Genomic DNA, 21,665 nt, shown 5'->3' with positions numbered 1-21,665 from the left:
CTATGCATTTCCAAGCTCATCTTTGCAATCATAACGGCTAGAAACTTTCATTCGACTAAAGAAAGCTTAGTAGACAGGGTTTAGTTGCTTGGCTGATTTAAATCAAGTGACCACACAATACTTGTAAAATTAAAAAAAACAAACACACTTTGGTTTGAGTGGATGATCACAGCAGGCATGGCCTCAGTGGTTTCTTTTGTACGTTTCTTTAAAGATGGCCTGCCATGGTTTTTGTAAGTGCTTGAATTAAACAATTCAATTGGAGAAAAAGATTTGCTCTCTCAGTTGTAATCTGAAGAGTTTGATTAGTCTGGATGATTTATGGACAAAATGTTACAGCATCCTTGAGTGTAGCAGCTCTTAATTTTTTCCTGACGTTAAACTGACATTATCAGTTGATTTCTTTTAATTTTAATATGGGGGGGCGGGGGGCTTTTTAATTGGCATGGAATCGAAGTACCCGTCTCACATTCTAAAGCTGAGCTGGGTTTGGGGATATGTATCCTTTTCATGAATATATGCCACATTTTCTGTGCTTGGAAGGAGCCTACATTTGTTGCAGCTATGTTCATAAAACTACATTTTACTTTAATTTGGAAACAAAACAAAAAACCTATAGTTGGTATCTGCTTTCCTACTTGAGTAGCATTTGGGGGATAGTGTCAGTCCTGGTAGAGAGCATGGAAGAGGTTAACACAGAATTGCAGTACTAGGAAAGTATAGACAGCACAATTACTCTTTGCAGTTTTTAAAATGGCATTCCCCACAGTTGCATTAGAGGGAACTGAAGAGTGGTCACATGACTCATGTTACTGAGTAACTCATGAATGGTGGGCATGTTCCATTCATAAAAAAGAGTATTCTGTTCTAAGGAACTGTTGTGTTACAGCAGATGGCCTGGCTGAGCAAAGGAAGTGATAGGACGAACTGTTTGATCAGAGTTTGGAAATTGTTAACCCAGAAGATGGAGAAATATATTCCTCCTGCAGTTCCAAATCAGATTAAGAGTGACTACAAGCTTCATTTTAACAGCATTCTGTCACTCCTCCAGTCAATAATCTGATTAGAACATTATTTTTAGCTCCTAGAGGAGCTGACTGCAGTTTTTGTAGAGTTGGGTGTCAATTTTTTTTAATGGGGCTCTGCCCCCCCATTTAAATATAATTTCAGTCACAGATTCACCGGGTGTCAGTGTTCTGTCCCTTTGTTTCAAACCCATCTTTAATGTGGGGAAATAGTAAGTGAACCCAATTTTATAGGATTGTTTTGTACCGATTGCTGAGATAGTGCCATATAAATGCTAGCATTATTATTTACTGGCTATTAGTACAAGTGCTAAATGCAGTGGTGATAATGATAATGAGTGTTATTTTTTATATTTCATTTGCCAAGCTGAAACCTCTACAAACCAACTGTTCCTTTTCTAAAACACCTGGGAGGTTTCTAAAACAAGCAGTGCAATTATTTATTTATATATTCTAATTTTATTCATTTATACCCTGCTTTTGTCCCCAGTGGGGGGAACCCAAAGCAGCTTACATTATTCTCCTCTCCTCCATTTTATCCTTACTTTATCCTTACAACAACTCTGTGAGGTAGGTGAGGCTGAGAGAGTGTGACTGGCCCAAGTTCACCCAGCAAGCTTCCATGGCATGAGTAGGATTTGAATCTGGGTCTCCAGATACTAGTCTGACATTCTTAACCACTGCACCACACTAGTTCTCTGTTGTATACTTTGCACAACCTTGTTGTTGCATTATATGGCAAATCTGACTCAGACTGAAATGTTTGCATGGCGTTGAAATTGTTTTTGACAGATGGTTAGAGGTATGGGCAAGATAGGAACTTGGTACAGCTTCTTGCAGGTTTTCCACCCTTAACTGTGAGTTATAATCAGGAATGAGTTTCAGGGCATTCACAGGATCAGTTCAGTACCTCCAAATCTACTGCATACTTTCATCTGGAAAACTGAGTGGAAGCTTGAAGACACATTTCTCCAAAGAGGCACCTGTGGGTGGCATAAGGCCCGCAGGCACTGCCCCAGGTGTTTCAGGAAAGTAGGCAGGGCCATTGTGAGGGCAGAATCAGTGCCTTCATACACATAAAGGCTCCACCACCCTTCATGGAAAGGGATCCAGGATTCTATAAACAAGATCCATAGGTCAGCTATGAGGTGGTAGAGCCAAGGGAACACCACATACAGTGGAACACCCCCCCCCCCTGTTTTCTTATCCTCCCTTTCTCCCAGTTGGTCATCTTCTGAGTGCATATTATCCCCCTTGGGTGTTCTTGTTTGTGTTGTGTTTATATTCCACATCTCCCTTCCACTATTGTGTGCATGTATGCTTGGTTCCACCTCTGTTGGCAGCCATTTTGTGGTGGTACCCACAAATAAATTAAATCAAATAAATAAAAAACATAAAAGTTGCCTGCTGGTTCACAGAGGTTGGGAACCCTCGCTTTAAGGAATTGGTGGCTTAATCAGTTGGCATGGGTTCTGCAGTAAGTCTCTACTGATGGAAAGGATCTCCACTAGTGGAACAGGACTTCCTAACCAGCATACCTTCCTGCTAGGCCTCAAAATGATCCCTGAAATGCTGCTATGGGGTGTCAAAAGACCCCTCAGGAATGGCATGAGTAGGGGGTCAGCGATCTGCCACAAGAGGAGGAAGTTTACAAATTTCACCCTCCCTCTATCAGTAGAAATTCTCTTTCAGAATCTAATCCAGCAGAATTTCATTTACACCCCACTTTTCACCCCAGTGGGGACCAAAAGCAGTGGAGACTACAACATTCTTCCCTTCTCCATCTTGTCTCACAACAACCTTGTCCATTATGTTGGACTAAGAGTGTGTGACTGGTCCAAGATCATGCAGCACGCTTCCAAGTCAGAGTGGGGATTTGAACCTGAGTCTCATTGATCCTATGGAGCTGCGGTGGCTCAAGTGGTTAAGACGCTGAACTGCAGGCTGTGGAAGGTCAGTAGTTCAGTGGTTCAAGACCCGGGTGCCGCAAGACAGGGTGAGCTCCTGTCTCTAGTTCCAGCTCCTGCCAACCTAGCAGTTCGAAAGCAAGAAATTGCAAGTAGATAAATAGGGACCACTTCGGTGGGAAGGTAACAGCGTTCCGGGCGCCTTGGTGTTTAGTCATGCCGGCCACATGACCACGGAAACGTCTTCGGACAGCGCTGGCTCTTCGGCTTTGTAACGGAGATGAGCACCGCAACCCTAGAGTCGGATTCGACTGGCTTTCGAGCAAGGGAACCTTTACCTTTACCTTTACTCATTGATCCTAGTCTCTAACCACTAGACCATGCTGGCTTTGAAATATGGTGGTGATTTTTTCCATCCACATTGATGATGATGGTGATGATGATGATAGGGTTGCCAGGTCTGGGTTAGAAAATACCTGAAGACTTTGGGGGTGGATCTGGGAGAGGGAGGAATTTGGGGAGAGAGGGACCTCAATGGGGTATAATGCCATAGAGTCCGCCCTTCAAAGCAGCCATTTTCTCCAGGGGAACTGCTCTTTGTCAGCTGGAGATTTAGTTGTAAAAGCGGGAGATCTCCTGGCCCCACCTGAAGGCTGGCAACCCTACTGTAACTTGAAAGCCTGTGCAGTTACACCAACAAGGTAGTCCAAAAAAGTTTATAGTGTATCTGAAAACAAATAGTTATGCTACATTTATGGTATGTGAGGACTTTCTTCCTACGGCTGGAAGATGATCTTGCTAAGAACTGCACTCCGTAATGAATGTTCCCAGTTATATACAGAGATTACCTGTTTCAGTCAGATTACATAGTATTGAGAATTGAATCACAAGGGGCAGGAACCTCTAGGAAGTGTTTTGTGTGTGTGCAAACTCGATTGGAATAATGGGAACAGTGTCAGAACAGTGTAACTCTAGGGACTGCATTGCAATTGACTCTAATGTGTGCATAAAGCCTAGACTAATTCAGATCTGCCAAACTGTACATGATGCTTGTTGCAATCATGGCAGCTGCTTCCTTGATGAGTTGGTTCCTAGCTGCGTTCCATTCTAATTATTTAGAAGAAAATATGCTTTGTTTTAGTTTTGTTTTAGATTTGTTTGATTTCAGATTTCTGCCGTCCTAATACTACTGCTTATTGTAAATCCCATCCTGTTGACTATATTTATTTATAGTATGTAATCCACATTGAGTCTGTGAGAAAGATGGACTACAAAGAACATAAATATAAATAACTAAATATGTCGATGGGGTGCCATTGGTGCCAGTACCGGAGGTTAGGACTTCTAAAATAAAAATTAAATCATCGGTGAAAGCTTGTAATTTGAATTCTTCCCCTTTAACTTTAAGACCTCATATCTTGTCATCTTCTCCTACCAAGTTGTTTAGAATTTCCAAAATGAAAATAAAAAGTAAAGGGGACAAAGGGGATCAATAGGTTGGGTAAGATCTCCATTCAAAAGAATCCTGGCCATTTGTTTGCCATATATGGCTCTAATAATAGTGAGGAATTGAGTGCCACAGTCCCATACTGATAATTTTTGTAACAGAAATTCCCAGTCTACATTATCAAAAGCCTTTTCAGTGTCAAGGAAGACTAAGGTCATTTGTTTCTCAGAATGTATCTCATAATATTCCAAAAAATTAATAATAGTTTGTACATTATTTTTAATTTGACGTTTCGGCAGAAATCCCACTTGGTCTTGATGAATCACTTGAATCAATACTCTTTTTAACCTAGTGGCTAGTATACTTGCAAATATTTTGTAGTCTACATTTAGTAATGAAATGGGTCTATAATTGCTAATTTGTTATTCATCTGTTTCTTGTTTGTAAATCAATGTAGTTAAAGTTTGATTCTTTGAGCTATATTCTGAATTACAGATTTTAATGGGAAGATTATTTGTTCTTCAAAGAATTGTTATTCTTCTGCAGGGAGACCATCTGGCCCGGGTGTTTTCTTCTTCTTTAGCTTTTTAATAGATTCAGTTATCTCACAGAACATGATTGGTTCATTTAGTATCGCTTTCTGCTTTTCATCAAATTTCTTGGTGTTCCACTTTTGAATATACTCTCTTATATCATCTTTTAATGATTTTATATATTGTTTTTCTCCTTCTTTTCTTAACTTATATGTCAACCATCTGGTGGGTTTATTCACATTATTGAAGTAACAAGAAAGGGGACCCGCGAAAACCACCAGTCTCTCTCTCTCCCCCCGGCTCCAAAGCGAGGCCCGCGTGGCTTGCAGCCGCCGGGCCTTGCCAGTCTCTCCCCCCCTCGCCTCCAAAGTGAGGCCTGTGGCTTGCAGCCACCGGGCCTCGCTGGTCTCTCCCCCATCCCCCCCACTCCAAAGCAAGGCAGTTCGCAGAGTGTACCCTGCGCATGCGCAGGGGATGCTCTTTTACTTTTGGGGGGATTTAAATATCCCCCCGATATTTTTTTACACTTTTCAGATTTTTGTGCACAGCTGGGGACTGCCCCAAGTGTGCAGGAAAATCTGCCTGCCCCCCAGGTGCCCCCGATGTGCGGATTTAGATATCCGCACGCAGGGGGCGACTTTCGCTATTAGTATATAGATATTGCTTAGTAAATTCTAATTTTCTCTCTAATTCCTGCATCAACAACATATTCAATTGGTGTTGCAAAATTTTTATGTTAATTTTCACTTCTTCCGTGTCAAAATTTCTTTTCATTTTATCTTCCTCTTTTTGGATTTGTTTTCTCAAATTTTCATACTGCATTTTTTTTTGTTTTTTTCTTCCAAGCTTCATAGTTAATGAACCAACCATGCATATATGTTTTAAATTTATCCCAGACTATCTCAATCAGTGTCTCAGGTTGAATATTCCATTTGAAAACATCTTGAATTTTGATTTTGATTTTACTTATAAATTTATCATCTTTTAATAGCCAGGTATTCATAGTTCATCTATTCTTTCTTTGATCATCCTGCAGAGTCAGAACCAAAGGATTATGGTCTGCAAAGGTATTTGGTAATATTTCCATTTCTAAAAGATCATTCACCATGGTCGCTGAAATCCATGCCATACCAATTCTGGACCACAATCGATGTCTTGCGGAGTAATATGTGAAATTTCTTGTATCTGTGTTTCTAACTCTCCATGAATCAATAATATTAAATTCCTCTGCTATTTGAAGAAAAAATTTTGATAGTAAATTTCCTGTTTTCTGTTTGTTTGTTTGTTTGTGTTTTCCTGTCCATTTTTTGATCAAAAACTGCATTATAGTCTCCTATTATACATAGTTGTATAAACCTTTGTGTCGAAATTTTTTCTCGTAAAGAAGCATAAAAACTATCCTGATTTTGATTTGGCGCACATATATTTGCTATTAATGTCCTTTTTGTTTGTCTCTGAATTGTTATGATCAATATTCTACCATCTTCAGACATATATTAGTTCAGGATGCAGGTATTCTTTCACGTATATAACCACTCTTTTATTTTTACTATCCGCTGCTACAAAATGTTTCCCTAAATTTTTACATGATAAATACTTTACATCGTCCTTTTTAATGTGGGTCTCCTGGAGACATGTTATATGTGTATGCAGTTTTTTAATTTGGTGGAAGATTCTTTTTCTCTTTTGTGGACCATTAAGTCCATTTACGTTTATTGAGAGAATTTTCATTTTCTTACTCTCCATATTCTTTATTCTTATTCTCTCTTGTCCTATTCCTCTGTTGGTAACTTGTAGTTATCCGAAGATGAATACTTCCTGTTCTCATTCTTCCCCTTCTTTCTTGTTTGTTTTTAATTCTCTCTGTTTCTTGTTCTTGATTTTCTTTTTCCATCTCACTAAACTCTTCTTCTTGAAATCCAAGGTCTCTCCCATGTCTATCCAGGAAATCCTCTATTTTAAACATAGTTAGGGTTAGGGTATATATATAGATTAAATATAGAGTCAATTTTTTGCCTTCTGCCTTCATATGAAAATAACATCCCCTCTGGTATTAGCCATCTGTATGTTATTTTATTGGCTCTTGGTAAGTTTGCTAGAATTGCATAGTTCTGGCATTTTTCTCTAATTCACCACAGTACTTCTTTAAGAATCCTAATTTCAGCCTCTTGTTTGTATAGTCATAGTTGTTTCGCTGGCTGTCTTCAAGATCTTGTCTCACATAATTCTCCTATTAAATTTTATGTGAACTTCTCTTGGGATTTTATTATGTCTCGCATGGGCAGAGTTTCTTCTATAGACTGCCTCGATCTCCTCTGTTACCTCCTCCTCTGTACCTATTTTCAATTGTTCAGTTATATTTTGTATCATCTCTTCTTTTAAATTTCTCTATAATTTCTGGTACATTCTGAAATCTTAAAACTAGAGTTGCTTTATCCATATCTAGATTTATCACTGTTTCTTCCATCTTGTAATTTTTTAATTTTAGTTCTTGTATTTCATATTAGAGACAGTAATTTTCAATATTTTTTGTTTATTTTCTATGATTTGTTTTTTAATCTCATCTGTTTCCTTTGAAATCTGCTGTGTTAATGCATCCATTTTTGTTTGTAATGGCTCAATTTCTTTCTTGACTAGTGACTAAAAGGTTGTTTCGATTGTCACTTTCATTGCTTGTGCCACACTTTCTTGAATAAGATTTTTCAGATCTTTCATATTCAGTTTGGTGTAGTGGTTAAGTGGGTGGACTCTCATCTGGGAGAACCGGGTTTGATTTCCCACTCCTCCACTTGCACCTGCTGATGTGACCTTGGGTCAGTCACAAGCTCTGGCACAGCTGTCCTTGAAAAGAGCAGTTTGTGTCAGAGTTCTCTCAGCCCCACCCACCTCACAGGGTGTCTGTTGTGGGGAGGGGAAGGGAAAGGAGTTTGTAAGCCGCTCTGAGACTCCAAGTGAAGAGCAGGATATAAATCCAATCTCTTCTTCTTCTTCTTCTTCATTTGTGCAAAGGTCATTGTTACTGTTTTCAATTGGACTGTTTGTCCTGGAGAAGTGAGGGAGGGTTTCCTCACCCCAGTAGTTCCACTAAATCAAAGAGGCCATATACCTCACCTTATTCTACCTACCTATTTTCCCTGCCTATGCTTGCCTATTCTTATCTACTCTATCTACTAGTCTATCAATTAAACTACAATCTTATCTAGTACCCTTTCTATTTCTATAACCCTTCACTCCTTTTTGTTTCTAATCTAACAATTCCCTAGCAATTCCCTTTGCATCAAACAAAACAAAAAAGGAAAAAACGGGGAGGGGGGAGACTCCATGTTCCACTATTCCTGAAAATCCACAGTTTTGTAGTAGTTTTGGCTCATCGGATGAGTTCCAGAAGTTTCAGCTGAATCCTCATCATGCCGCAATGTCGTCTCTCCTCTCCTCTTTTCGCTAGTCACCGCACAGAAACAAAACACAATGAGTCTCAGAAACACAAAGAGACAAAAGGTAGGAAGGAAAAGTACTCTCTTTCATCAGAATTTGGCTCTTCTAAGACCTCTCAGACCCCCTTCAAATCTTTAATCCAGTTCCAACTTTTGTCGCTTCCTTGAGTCACTTTTCGTAGCCACCTTAAAGGGGAATACCCCACTATAGCTCAGTACATTGGATTTAAAGGGCGGTCCTTTAAAGATAGGAGTATTTTCTAGCTCTTACCTTCAAAAGTCAATATTTATCTTTGGCTGGTCAAGAGCATATCTGCTTGTTCACTTTCATAGGTCCTCTGTGCTGGTCTTGAGCTCAGCGAAATCAGACAAGCATCCTAACCAGTCTCCCACCTTGGAGCTCTCTTCCCCGATAGTTGAGGTGAGCCGCCGCTCATCTTCTGTCACCAGAGTAAGCTCCCTGCCTGGATTCTCCCTTCAAGAGAATTCATCGGTGCTGGGGTGAAAAAACCACCGTGGGAGGGTCTGGAGGAACAGCGTTTGAGAGTATCAAAGCAGAGAAGCTTGAACTCACACCCACTGTCAACGAGCCCAGAACCGGACTCCTAGACGCCTCCTTAACAATGGAGGCTCAGGTAGCAGCCACTGCCAAATCAGCCTTTTACCATCTATGGTTGATCAGGCAGTTGGTTCCCTTTCTCGAATGCAACGATTTGGCAACAGTGATCCACGCGATGGTCACCTCACGATTAGATTACTGTAATGCCCTCTACATGGGGCTGCCCTTGTCTCAAATCTGGAAGCTGCAGCTGGTGCAAAATGCCGCGACCAGGCTATTGATGGGACTCAATATTTGGGAGCACATCCAGCCTGTGCTAAAGGCATTGCACTGGCTGCCTATAGAATACCAGATTCATTCAAGGTGCTGGTTGTCACCTTTAAAGCTCTTTAGGGCCAGGGACCTGATTTACCTGAGGGACTGCCTTTCCCCACATATACCCCAAAGAACACTGCGAGCAGGGGTTCAGAACTGGCTGGCCGTTCCGAGTCTCAAGGAGGCCAGATTAGTAACAACCAGAGCCAGGACTTTCTCAGTGGTGGCTCCACTCTAGTGGAATGAGCTCCCAGAAGAGATCAGGGCCCTGCAGGACCTTTTACAGTTCTGCAGGGCCTGTAAAATGGAGCTCTTCCACCAGGCTTTTGGAGCTGCCCCCACCATTAGCGACAAACAGATTGGATTGGATAGCTCCCCCCCCCCCCCCGGATCTTTAAATATAGTCTGAGCCAGCCGCCTAAGACAGCCTAAGAAGACTAGAGGGTTGACTGTGAACTGTGTAACAACTACCACTGTGAAATTACAAAATTATGCTACTAGCACTTTATTATATTATGGTTTTAGCATTGTTTAATTGTTACATGTTGTTCTTAATTCTATTTTATGTGTATTATAAGTCGCCCTGAGCTGGCTTCGGCTTGGAGGGTGGGATAGAAGTCTAATAAATCAAATCACTCAATCAATCAGTTCTCCAGAGACCTATCTGAAGGAGTTTACAACTAAAACAGTAAAACAAACTCATACAAATGCAGTCATTAGAAAACAAAACAAAGCTGCTAAAAATAAACCAAAGCCATTAAAACATGCCTAAAATGGTGCTGATAGAATAATCCTCAGGCCAGAAGCAGATCATAAAGCCCCTCAGTTAAAAGCCTGGGTAAAAAAGAATGTTTTCTCCTGGCACCTAAAGTCATGCAAGCTACTTGCCAAGTGAGCCTCTAGACAGGTGCATTCGGGGGGGGGGATGCGGGGGGACGCCATCCCCCCGGGTGAGGTGCGGGAGGGCGGGGCCTGGAGCTCCCTGCTGGTGCCTGCTGGAGGTCGCCGCCGGCTGTGGGGAGGACACACTTCCGGTGATGTCAGGGGGTGTGGCATATGCTAATGAGTTATGCTAATGAGTCCCCCTAGCTCTTTTTCTACGAAATGACCCCTGTGCATTCCAAAGGTGAGAAGCCACCACTGAAAAAACCCTGTTTAGGGGCTCACGTGGCAAGTAGCCCTGCAGGAAGGGGCACTGAGAGCAGGGCTTCAGGAAAAGATCTAAACTGGTAGGGTGGATAAAAAAGGTAGAGATGGACCTACAAGTACTCTGGTTGCAAACTATTTAGAGCTTTAATTAGGGATGGGCACAAAACAGCTTACGAATGTAAGTTCATGAGACTTTTTGGCTGTTTTGTGGTTCATGAACTGAAGTTTGCAAACTGAAGAGCTGCCACGAACTTCCATACATTTTAAGGCAATTCATGGCACTTCACGAAGAGCAGAAAGTAGGGGTTTAAATGGCTCTGACCATGTAACCTCCCTGCTTTCTGCTCCCTGCCAAAAGCAGGGGTCATGAACTGTTATGAACCAACCTCCCAGTTCATGTTGGTTCATGTTTGGTTCATGGTTTGGCCACAAGCAGAAATGAACAGAAATTTTGAGGTTCATGCCCATTTCCAGCTTTAATGGAGAACACATGTACTTCATATTACGCCTGGAAACAGAAGGGCTGCTACTGCCGATCTTTCAGCACAGGGGCAATATTATCCCTGTATCCAGCCCACAGCAATGTTTTGAACCACTTGAAATTTCTGGCGCTGACTAAAGAGACCTGAGCCTCTGAACATGGGCCAGGATCCAGCAGTACCCTTAAGTTATAGACCGGTTCCTTCAGGGGAATGCAACCCCTTCCAGGACAGGTTGACTCCTCAATCGATGAGTAGCTTTGTTATGGACCACCAGTACCCCCAGTCTTATCCGGATTGAGCTTTAGTTTATTGGTCCTCATCCATCCTGTTATCTTCTCCAGGTGTCTGTTGAGGACTTCCACAGACCTGATCAGCACAGGAAAACTAGAGCTGGATGTCATCCCCATATCGATAGCACCTTACTCCAAATCTCCAGATGGTCTTTCCCAATGTCTAGTTTTTGTTTATTTTGTGTAAGATATTTAATATACCACTTTTCTCCCCAATGGGGACCCAAAACTGCAGCATCGCTCTGCTGTCCTCCATGCTATCCTCACAACAATAACCCTATGAAGTTGATTAGGCTGAGAAAGAATGACTGGTCCAAAGAGCTTCCCTGGCAGAACTGGATGTGCAGACTTGGATCTCTCAAAGCCTAGTCCATCCCTGCACAATATTGGTTCCCCAGATTTCTTTGTTTCTCCATAGGCTACAATAATAGATACAATAGAAATGAAATATAATAGAAATATATTTATTTATTTTTATTCAATTTATACCCTGCCCTCCCCGCCAAGGTGGGCTCAGGGCAGCTTACAAACATATCATAAAAATACAGTTAAAAAAGCCTTCCAAAAACATATAAACATATAACATAAATACCAATCATTTTTGAAACATGGAATATCACGCATCTGCTCTGTTTAGCATCTTGCAGATGCCCATACCAAAGTCAGCTGCTTCCAGTCTCATCTCCTTACTGCTGTCAGAAAGTAGGTAACTAAGATGTTACAAACTAGCACAGTGAGCTTTGCCTCCTAATAACTGGGGGGAAAGTTAAAGAATTTCTGTCTAGGGATCTTGGCTGTGTCCTGGTCCAGAACAGGAGAGAGAGAAGGGCATGGGGGGAAAGCCCCCCATGGAGCCCCGGCTCACAGCGACAGCGACTGGCGATGACGGGGAGCACCTGGCAGTGGCAGGGTCGGCAGGCTTGCAGACTACCACAGGGCAAGTGGACACTGGTGGTGATGTGGTCGGGCATGCTTGGCTGCTGCCATGGGGAGAGCGCCTGCAGTCAGTCAAGGGAACCTGGGGGCAGCGGGGCGGAGGCGCTGGCACCGGGCGGGTTGGCACGGAGGCAGCGTCAGGGCTCACGTTGGGCACCACGTCCGGAAGCAAGCAGGCCTCAGCGCCTCCATGGGGAGAGGGGAGGGGCTAGCAGGCCGGTAGCATATAAGGAGAGGGGTGTCACAATGCAGGGCTAGGCAGGGGCGAGGCAGTCAGGATACAGTCCGAGGTCAAGAGCCAGTCACACCAGTTAGCCGGAAAACAAGTCCAATACACAAAGCAAGAGTGGGGTGGTCAAGGTACAGTCCAAAGTCAAGAGCCAGGCAAGCAAACCAACCGGGAAACCAAGTTCAAAGCACAAACCGTTAGAGTCATCAGGAAACCAGCGTCCAAAAGAGTCAAGAGCCAGAGAGTCAAAAGTTCGGGTGCAGAGTCAAAGCATAGTTGTTCAAGTCGAGATCAAGGAGACGAGGAAATCCAGACAGGAACCAGGAGTTAGGATCACGAGCGAGGAGGTGCAGAACCTCGTCCGAAGAGACTAGTTGCTGGCACAATTTGTCTTGTCGGTGTGAGGGCGTGGGTTAAATAGCCCATAAGCCTGCTTGCAATTAGCGTGCCTCAAGCGAGTCCTGGCTCCTGCTAATACTCGGGGCTGAATGAGCGCCTGCCACGCATGTGTATCTCTTGCCGCCTGGCTGTCATATCCTGTCGGCACTGTTCTCTCAAGCGGGATACCGGTGGAGGCGAATCAAGAGGAGAACTGTCTGGGCATGCTTCTGCCTGAGCTGATGCTGGGGTAGTCTCTAGAATCTCAGCCCTGTCAGGTGCAGGAGTTTCTGGCACTGAGAGCTCATCCCCAGCAGCACTTAGATCCTCTGCTGGGGCCGCTTGTTCGCACTCAGTGGGAGCCGTTTGCTTGTAGTCAGCAGGAGCCGTGACAAGGGGAGCCAGCCGATGAGGAGAAGCAGAGCAGTGGCGGTGGACCAAGAGAGGACCACAGAGAGGGTGTTTGGAAGGTGTCTGAGTGGGGGTAGGGAGTGACGGAACTCCCCCCCCTTTCTTGCTGCTTATTCTGTGTCTGAGGCGACTCCCTCTCCTTATCTCCCTGTTCCTGGCCCTTTTCACCCCTTCGTTACCCGGCGTGCCAGTACTAGGGAAGGTACCTCTGGGCCTACGCTGTGGCGGCCCAAGGATAACCATCGGGAGACCAGCCGAACATTGACAGTAACGTTTTCCTAAGAGCAGAGTTGCAATGATCATAGAGAGAGGTTTAAATGTTAATTTAGGCTCTAATATTTGAGTTGTATAGGTAACAAAGTTTAGATACAATTTGGATTATTATTTTTTTGGCCTGCAAGTTTTTCTGTTTTGCAAAATTAGTGTGTGAACAGCATAGGTGAAACTGTTGTGGAACTAAGGAAGAAAAGAAAAAAAGAATCAAAGGGCAGACTAGGTCACTCTCATGGACTGAATGCCCTACAGGGGCAAAAATTCATTGATCTATTTTTATCGCTTAGAAATGGATTGGAGGAAGTGTTAGGGAATGGCCCTTGGAGACCTGATCTGGACACTGCAGCAGATATGGTTGTTCAATGGGGATGTTCAATGAAGCCTACTGAGTTTTAATTAGTTAAAGTGTGTGTGCGTGTGATGCTGTTCTGCTAGTGTTGTGTAAATGCACTCTGTAACAGAATCTTGAGTCACTCTCTCTTGAGTTCTGGAAGAGTGTCTGTTAGTGGCTTATTGACAGCAAGGAATCTTGTGGTACCTGAAAGATAAAACCAATTTGTTATGACATGACAATCTGTTTGGGGCAAGAACCTCGTTGATCTGATGCATATAGTAGACAGTAAAGGTGTGTGTGTGATTTAATATGGGTCCAGTATGGGGGAGACACTGTTTTGGGAGATGAGATATATAAAGAAGAGTGAGTACATTCTGTATTACGAGACATCATAAATGCATTGGTCAGCTGAAGTCAAAGACTGAATTACAATCCATTCCCAATCATTGTTAGCTGGAGCTAGAGAGCTGCAAATTTTGAAGACAAAGGGGAAAAGCATCCCCCCCCCCAAAGGGCAATTTTGATTTCTGCAATACTTTCATATCAAACCTAAGCCTCTTTTGCTGCTTTTAACACCATAAAATGCAAAATGTATAAATAAGATAGCATAAAATTGTATGTATTGAGGTATTTATAGAATTTAAAGTTATAAATGCCTTAGTTTTCTATAAGCAAAAATTGAAAATACACCCAGTGCTAAAGTAAGAGCTATAAACTTCGACACTCTACACTATTTCATTGGAGGTTTCCCCCCAGTGCTCTCCCAAATTTTGCAATTTTTCCTTTGAAAAAACAGAAACAATTCCTGGGGTGGAGATTTGGGTGGGGATCTCTCCCCCTCCCCTCCCCCCCACATCTCTAGCTGAGGGAAGATTTGCATGACAATGCGTGATTACTGTTTATAATCTTCATGATTAAGGCCTGATGAAACTGTCAGATTTGCAAATGTGTTCCAGTTCAATAGCCTCTTGGGACAACTCCCCCCCCCCCCACCACATGGGTGTGTATAATAGAGTTAAGGGGTTCTGGCATATATTTCCATTGCTTGACCTCTCATTGTATGTTTGAATTAACTTGGCTGCAAAGTATTGCATTTAAGATGATGTTCAATAATATGAGAATTCTTCCCATAGTTTTAATCAGGGATGGCTCACTGAGTGTTGTTTCTTGGTATTCCATGCTAGGAGGGAGCTGTAGTTCATGCCTTGCATGCTGCAAGTTGAGAATTCTTTTCCTGACATTCTCTAAAAAAAGGATCTGGGGCAGCAAGGCACCTCTGCCAAAAAATACCCTTTGGAGCCACTGCCAGTCAAGGAAAAGAGTATTTAGCTAGATGGACCAATATGGGAGGAATCTATAAGGGCAGCTTGACATTCACACACAAACCAGCCCAGAGGAGTCTACAACAGGCACGCCACTGAGATGGGCTCCACTCTCCATACGCTGCAGGTTCCCTTTGGATTTTGTAGCTGAGCAAAACTGTGCTCTCGTTTCTGCTGTTTGGAATTGTACCAGGGAAAGGAAAGGCAGGGTGGTCTCTATGTAAATACTCTATATGTTATGCAAGATATTCACTCTCCTGTAAGAGCCTTGATGGTGTCAATCAGGGCTATTTTGGGGCAGGAGGCAGGAATGCACAGGAACGGAGTTCCGGCTGGCTCCCGAGTTGGCCACGCCCAGCAGGAACTCATTAGCATAATAGGCCACACCCAACAGCAGAAACTCATTTGGATTGGCTACATTAGGGGTGTGTGGCCTAATATGCAAAGGAGTTCCTGCTACAAAAAAGGCCCTGGGTTTTGACAACAAACAAGGTAAACAGAATAAGAAGCAAAAGGTGGGTGTGACTGGATGAGCACACTTCTGGTAACATGGGGGTGTGGCCTAATATGCCAATGAGCTGTGCTGTCAGGGGTGTGGCCGAATAGGCGAATGAGTTTCTGCTGTTGGGTGTGGCCTATTATGCTAATGAGTTCCTGCTGGGCTTTTCCTACAAAAAAAGCCCTGGTGTCAATCTAAACCATGTTGGGCCACTGGAAATTTAAACAGCAATTAAAAAACAATTATTTCACAACCAAAACCATAAAGTTTCAAGAAGCATGTTTGTGGAATCAGGACCATGGATGAGATCTCTGTGACCAGCTGTATTCCTCCCCTGCCGTTCTGTATCTCTGGCAGAATAGATTCTCCACTTCATTCATAGGGCATGCATTGATATATTTTTTTAATGTCATGTTTTTCAGAGTTTTATTGTGGCCCTGTGATTCAGCAGTGGGGCAATTGGGATATTCTGCATTAGGCAGTAAAATTCCTTTGACATTTCTTGCAAGAGAGCCTTTTTACAAGGCAGGGGAATCTACAAAAATGGTAATTTGAATTCCCAGTTAGAGGCACATTATGGCTGCCTCTCAAATCAAGTTTAGCTTGTATAACCCGTAAGCAGAACTTCGGTAAAGGGCATGAGAAGACTGGTTCTCTCTCTTCCCCCCTCCCCCCCAGCCCATGACCCTTTCCTGGCTCCAAAATTCCTTCTTTAAAAGTGCACTTGCTTGCTGTGGACAGTGAAAAATAATGTGTTTCAGACTCAATGGAGGTTATTGCAGGCACCTGGGTTCTTATGCATGTGTGGTGTGCCACTGAGATGCCACATCTTATTCTTGTCTCAGGGTTCAAAAGTGTGGCTGTCATGCTTCCATAGCAGAATCCAGGAAAAAGCATGACTCTGTCTTCTATCAACATTTTTTTTTACTCTGCCCTGCTTTCCCACCATGTATTTATTTATATAGCTAATTAGGGTCCCAAGGGGACCCAAAGGATCTTACAAAAGTACAAATAAACAACAGCTGGGACTGGTTCTGGATCCACTGGACTGGGTCACGCTAGTCACTGCTCCCAGAAAGAGACTGCATTTGTGGAGCTCCAGTTTGGGAGGATCTGCCACTTTATGTTCTGCCTTGCCCCCTTTATACGGAGCCTAGAATTAAATTTCTCACAGTGCTCTTGAAGGACTTAAACCCTTCCTTGGAGGCAGAGAAGCTGATCTTTCTTCTCTTACCTGGAGTGTCGTCCTTAGCCTTGGCAGCCAAGAAAGGACGGGCTAAAATAGTATCTGAACTGTGAAAAGTTTTAACGTGATAAGCACTTTCAGATCTGGTTATTTTAATGTTATTTATGACTTATCTTTTATGCTCTTTTGTGATTGATTGTAACAGCATTTGGCTGTAAACAATAAACATTATCACCTCTCTAAGTAACAGAGTGCGAGCCATGGACTAAGAGGAGCCCTTCAGACTGTTACCAAAAAGCTCATGCCTCTGACCATGCACAGGCTTAAATACCTGTAGCAAGAAGAGAAACACAAGCTCAGCTCAGATCTTATGTAGCTTGTGGAGATGTTCCCAAGAGTCCCCCTCATTTGCTATATATTGATTTCAAGGCAGCTTACAAAATCCCCCCCCCCCACCAAATGCACAAAAGTAATAATGTGCCGGCAAACAGATATTGCTTCAGTATCCACTCTGCAGTCCTGAGGGTCTTCCAGCTTCTAAGAGCAAATATTAGCCACTTCCATCATTAGAGTTGACTCTGGGCTTGATGCAGGGGTCTCTGGCTACTTCCTTTTTTCCTCTCTGGTGGCCCCTAGATAACCATTGGAAGTTGTCCTCTTTGTCCTGGCAAGACTGTGTTGCTTCCCCCCCCCCACACACCTTTCTGTCTTCCTTCATAACTTCTGCTACAGTTAACCCCCCCTCTTATTTTCTGGGCCCCAGAGCAAGCTGCACATGGAAGGTTTTCGCAGCCTGAAGGAAGGAGAAGCTGTTGAGTTCACCTTCAAGAAATCTTCCAAGGGTTTGGAGTCCATCCGAGTGACTGGTCCAGGGGGAGTGTTCTGTATTGGCAGTGAGAGGAGGCCGAAGGGCAAGAACCTCCAGAAACGCCGGTCAAAAGGAGACAGGTGAGACTTCAGCCAGGTAGTTAGTAAGTAGGGAGACAGCTGCGTCATGTTTTTTAGGTGGAGAATCACCTGCATTAGGCCAGAAGCCCCCAGCCTCATAGAACCCGTAGGGCACTCTTGGAATTTTGGGAACAGATTGAATGCCACAAGAAAATGGCTTCAATGGAGTGGGAGAGACGAATCACAAAACATTGAAAGCATTCACAAGATAAGCATTCACAAAATCTTGGACAGTTCCAAGCCAAGCATCCTCCTACGATGGAGGCAGCTGTTTCTGAGTGAGTGTTCCCTGAACACACTAAGGGTGCGTTCAGACGGGGCGTTTCAGCGGGCATAAACTGTACCGGTTGGAACCGGTGCAGTTTATGCCGGCTGAAACGTGATCACACTTACCTCCTGTCTGCGGAGCCCATTGCTGTATGCCCGTTCACATGCAGAGGGCGTCGGCGTTTTTTTTAAAAACTCAGTTTGAGCATGCGCATAGGCAGCCATCCCCAGAATGGCGATCTTTGCGCATGCGCAAAACCCCCATCTTACATTTAAACTGGCCTCCCTGAAGTCCCGGACTCCTCTGAAACGTTAAACTAAGGACCTTTTCTTTTTTAAAAAAACAAACGCCAGGGTGAAGCTTCGCCCAAGCGCATATCGCCGACCTTTAAAAAAAAATGGTGGGCGAAAATCGGAAGCCTCAGGCTTCTGAACGGAAGTGGCTCTGCAACACTGGAGAGCGATCAGACGGGGGTAAAGCGATTACAACCGTTGCATTCAGGATACCACCACTTGGGGACCTAGTGGCAGAATACAACGGTGTAAAGCTCTTTGCAACGGTTAGGGACGAAGGCAGATGTTCGCCATGTGAACGCCAGTAAGTACACCGATTCCAACCGGCACCTATTCCGTTGCAAATGCCCCGTCTGAACGCACCCTAAGTGTGCCACCCAGGTTCTTCTGAAGCTCCTTGCAGGCACAAAGGTTCCCCCCCTTTTTGAGATGCTTTGTGGGAGAAGCCAGTGGGTGCTAGGAAACACATTGGTGGGCTCCATGGCACCCAGAAGCACCACACTGGGAATTACTGCACTAGGCCATTGCGGGTAAGACTCCTGCTTTGTCAGGGGAGAGTAGGGTTGCCAGTCCCCAGGTGGAAGTGGGGGATCCCCTAATTTTGTGGGCTCCTGCCCATCGCTGGCCAGCGGGGGGGGGAAGCTCAGCCCCCAACAGTGATGTCCCTGACTTGATGATGTCACGGCGGGGGTGTCACACAGCGACGCTCTGGTTTTTGGGAAAACTCTATGGTTTGAGCTCAGTTTTACCATAGAGGTTGCCCAAAAACCAGAGCATCGCCGCATGACATTATCACATTGGGGACGTCGCATGTGGCGACATCACCCTGCCCCCCACTCCCCGAAAGCTCCCTCCCACTTCCCGCTAGCACGAGGTAAGGACCTGGCAAACCTAGGGAAGAGATTTAGACCTGGTTCACATGTGCAGAAGAAAGATGTGGCAGTATGCTGAAATGATAGGATACATTACACCACCTTTGACTTCGGGCTGGACTGCTGGCTAAGGAAGAAGATTCTGAAGATGTGGCACCCAGTACTACAGTTGACATTTCTTGCTGGGCTGATGGAATTCACACACAGGCACAAACAGAACCCTGGCAGTTCTGTAGTTAGAACCTACATGCTCCCAGGCAGGAAGAGTGTCCCCTGGCTTCTTACTCTTAAGACCAGAGATGACTGACTCTGCTTCAGTTTGGTTATCATACTCCAAGATTTGCCACAGCTCCCTCCTCTGGGTGGTCGTTGGTCAGTGGCCCTTCCTTTGCATAAGAGGCTTCCCTCTCCCTTTTATAAAATAAGCAGCAGAGGCAAATTTCCAGGAAAAGAGCCCAAAACTCAAGAGGAAAAGGTCAGAGGTCGGAAACACCCTGGGGGCTGAATAGCATGGACCAATACTCCCATTCTGTGAGCCATGTGTCTGCAGGGTGGAGCCGCATGGCTGGTTGGTAGCTTTTCTCTAGCAAAAAAAAAAAAAATCCCTTTGTGCAGTTAGATTGTGCTGCTCGGGAAGAGACTCTTCCAACAGCCGTGTGTCTTAGAGAGATGTATGCCTTCAGCAGAGTGACACACTGGTCCAACCTAGCTTAGTATTGTCTCCTCTGACTACCAGTGGCTGTCTATGATCATTAGCTAAATTTGCTATCCAAAATCATGCATATGTCATGGAATTCAGCTTGGGACTTGTGCATGTAAACCTGCACTCTGCTCTTGGGCCGTGATCCTTCCTCACAAGGAGAGGGCCCTGGTGCGAGAGAGTAAACAAGTTCAGGTTTTGCCTTTCTTTAGCAGATTCTAATAGGCAGGATCTCTCCTGTTTTAAACAGTTCACAGTATGGTGGAAGAGCACAGTTGCCCTCTGGTGGTGTAGCTGTGTACTTTCCACTTGCTATAAAAGCATTCAGTTGATTTTTACAAGCTTCTAGAATGGGGGAGAAAACTGCATTTATGCATGCACGCATGAGCTGCTCCCAGATTTGCTTTATCAATCAATTTACCTACATTAAGATAGAATCTCCAAAACAAGTATCCAAAGCGGCATATGGTGCACACACAAAAAAAAATTAAACCCAGCTAGGTAATAAAATTAAGAAAGCAGAAAGTCATGCTTAAAAACACGTAAGCCGACAGTAGGTTGAAATGAATAAATTAGGCTGCTTTACCAGCAGGAAAAAGCAAGCATCCATTACACTAAATTCAATAGCTATTATTCAGACTATCTGAATACAAAGGGCAAAAACACCATAGACACAACATGGAATCATCCAAAAATCTGGGCAAATAAAACTTTAAAAACTAGGTGCAAACAAACCAGTGAGGGTAGGGGGGAATATTCATCGGCTGAGGTACTAACACAGAGACGTCTCTGTGTCTGACCTTCTGCTTGATTTGAAAGATGAGGGCCAGATGCCAATTTTAACTGAAGGGCTGATTAATATGGGAGAATACAGTCCTTCAAGTATCCTGGTCCCAAGCTGTTTAGTTGGTTGACGCAGGGAGAGCTCTTAGAGGGCTATGCCAACTCCTTTTCAGAGGCCCTCCTGAACAATTGATTATGCCTTTGAGAAGAGGAAACTAGCAGTTTTGGCAGGAGGTTCCATATAGAGAGTGCTATTATCCCACAAGACCTGCTCCTTGTAAATAATAATTAAACAAAGCAAGGAGGAATCAACTGGCAGAAAACTGGAAAAACTCCCCAGAGACAAAAAGTCAAATTTCACCTATGCAAGAAAATACTATCTAATTGAAATATAGGATCATTACAACCACATGTAAACAGACATCAGTATTCTAAATCACAATCATAAATCAATAGAAGAATACATTCGTATGTATGTATGCATATAACGTATGTATGTATGTATAACAACAATCTGAAACACAAAGTGAAATTTTGTTCCACAATTTATTGTGATTCCCCCCCCCCCCATGTTTTAGAAAAGAGGTGGTTATAGGGTTCTGCAGTCTTAACTTTTTCCTCTTCTGTTGTTGCCCTTCTAGATGTTACAACTGCGGTGGTCTGGATCATCATGCCAAAGAATGCAAGCTTCCACCTCAGCCAAAGAAATGCCACTTCTGCCAAAGCATCACCCACATGGTTGCCAACTGCCCTGTCAAAATACAGCAATCCCCCAGTTCTCAGGGAAAGCCCGCCTACTTCCGGGAGGATGAAGATATGCACAGCTCACCCCTTCTTCCCGAAACCAGGGAATGATGCTGGGAAATCAGTTGGAGCTACTGGATCACTGGGGCTTCAGGGCATCAAGTCAGCAAAGAAGGGGGAGCAGTGAACAGCTTCTGCCTCCAGGTTTTGTGGGGGCAGGTACTGGACAAGGGGGCAGCAGCTTTTGAATCTCTTTAAGAGTTTGGCACAAAGGGGAAAAGGTCAGGAAGTCCAGAAAAAACTGTTATGTTGGTCCACAGCCTGTTTTCTGCTTCAGAAAATGTTCAG

General features: G+C 43.9%; 1 protein-coding gene across 1 annotated transcript in view; it reads left to right on the top strand.

Moving 5' to 3' along the window:
• LIN28A (lin-28 homolog A (C. elegans)) overlaps positions 1–21,428 on the top strand; it is a 76,871-nt gene extending 55,443 nt beyond the window's left edge. Inside the window, exons 3-4 of the mRNA XM_015411206.1 lie at positions 17,473–17,657; positions 21,215–21,428. Coding sequence (XP_015266692.1) covers positions 17,473–17,657; positions 21,215–21,428 — 399 coding nt within the window. The remainder of the gene's footprint in view (positions 1–17,472; positions 17,658–21,214) is intronic.
• Positions 21,429–21,665: the final 237 nt, after the last annotated feature.

This window comes from Gekko japonicus, unplaced genomic scaffold (genome assembly GCF_001447785.1).
Source record: "Gekko japonicus isolate JY-2015 unplaced genomic scaffold, Gekko_japonicus_V1.1 scaffold1145, whole genome shotgun sequence".
Taxonomy (NCBI): domain Eukaryota; kingdom Metazoa; phylum Chordata; class Lepidosauria; order Squamata; family Gekkonidae; genus Gekko; species Gekko japonicus.
Note: the sequence above shows the minus strand (reverse complement) of the source record. Positions and strands in the feature narration are given on the sequence as shown.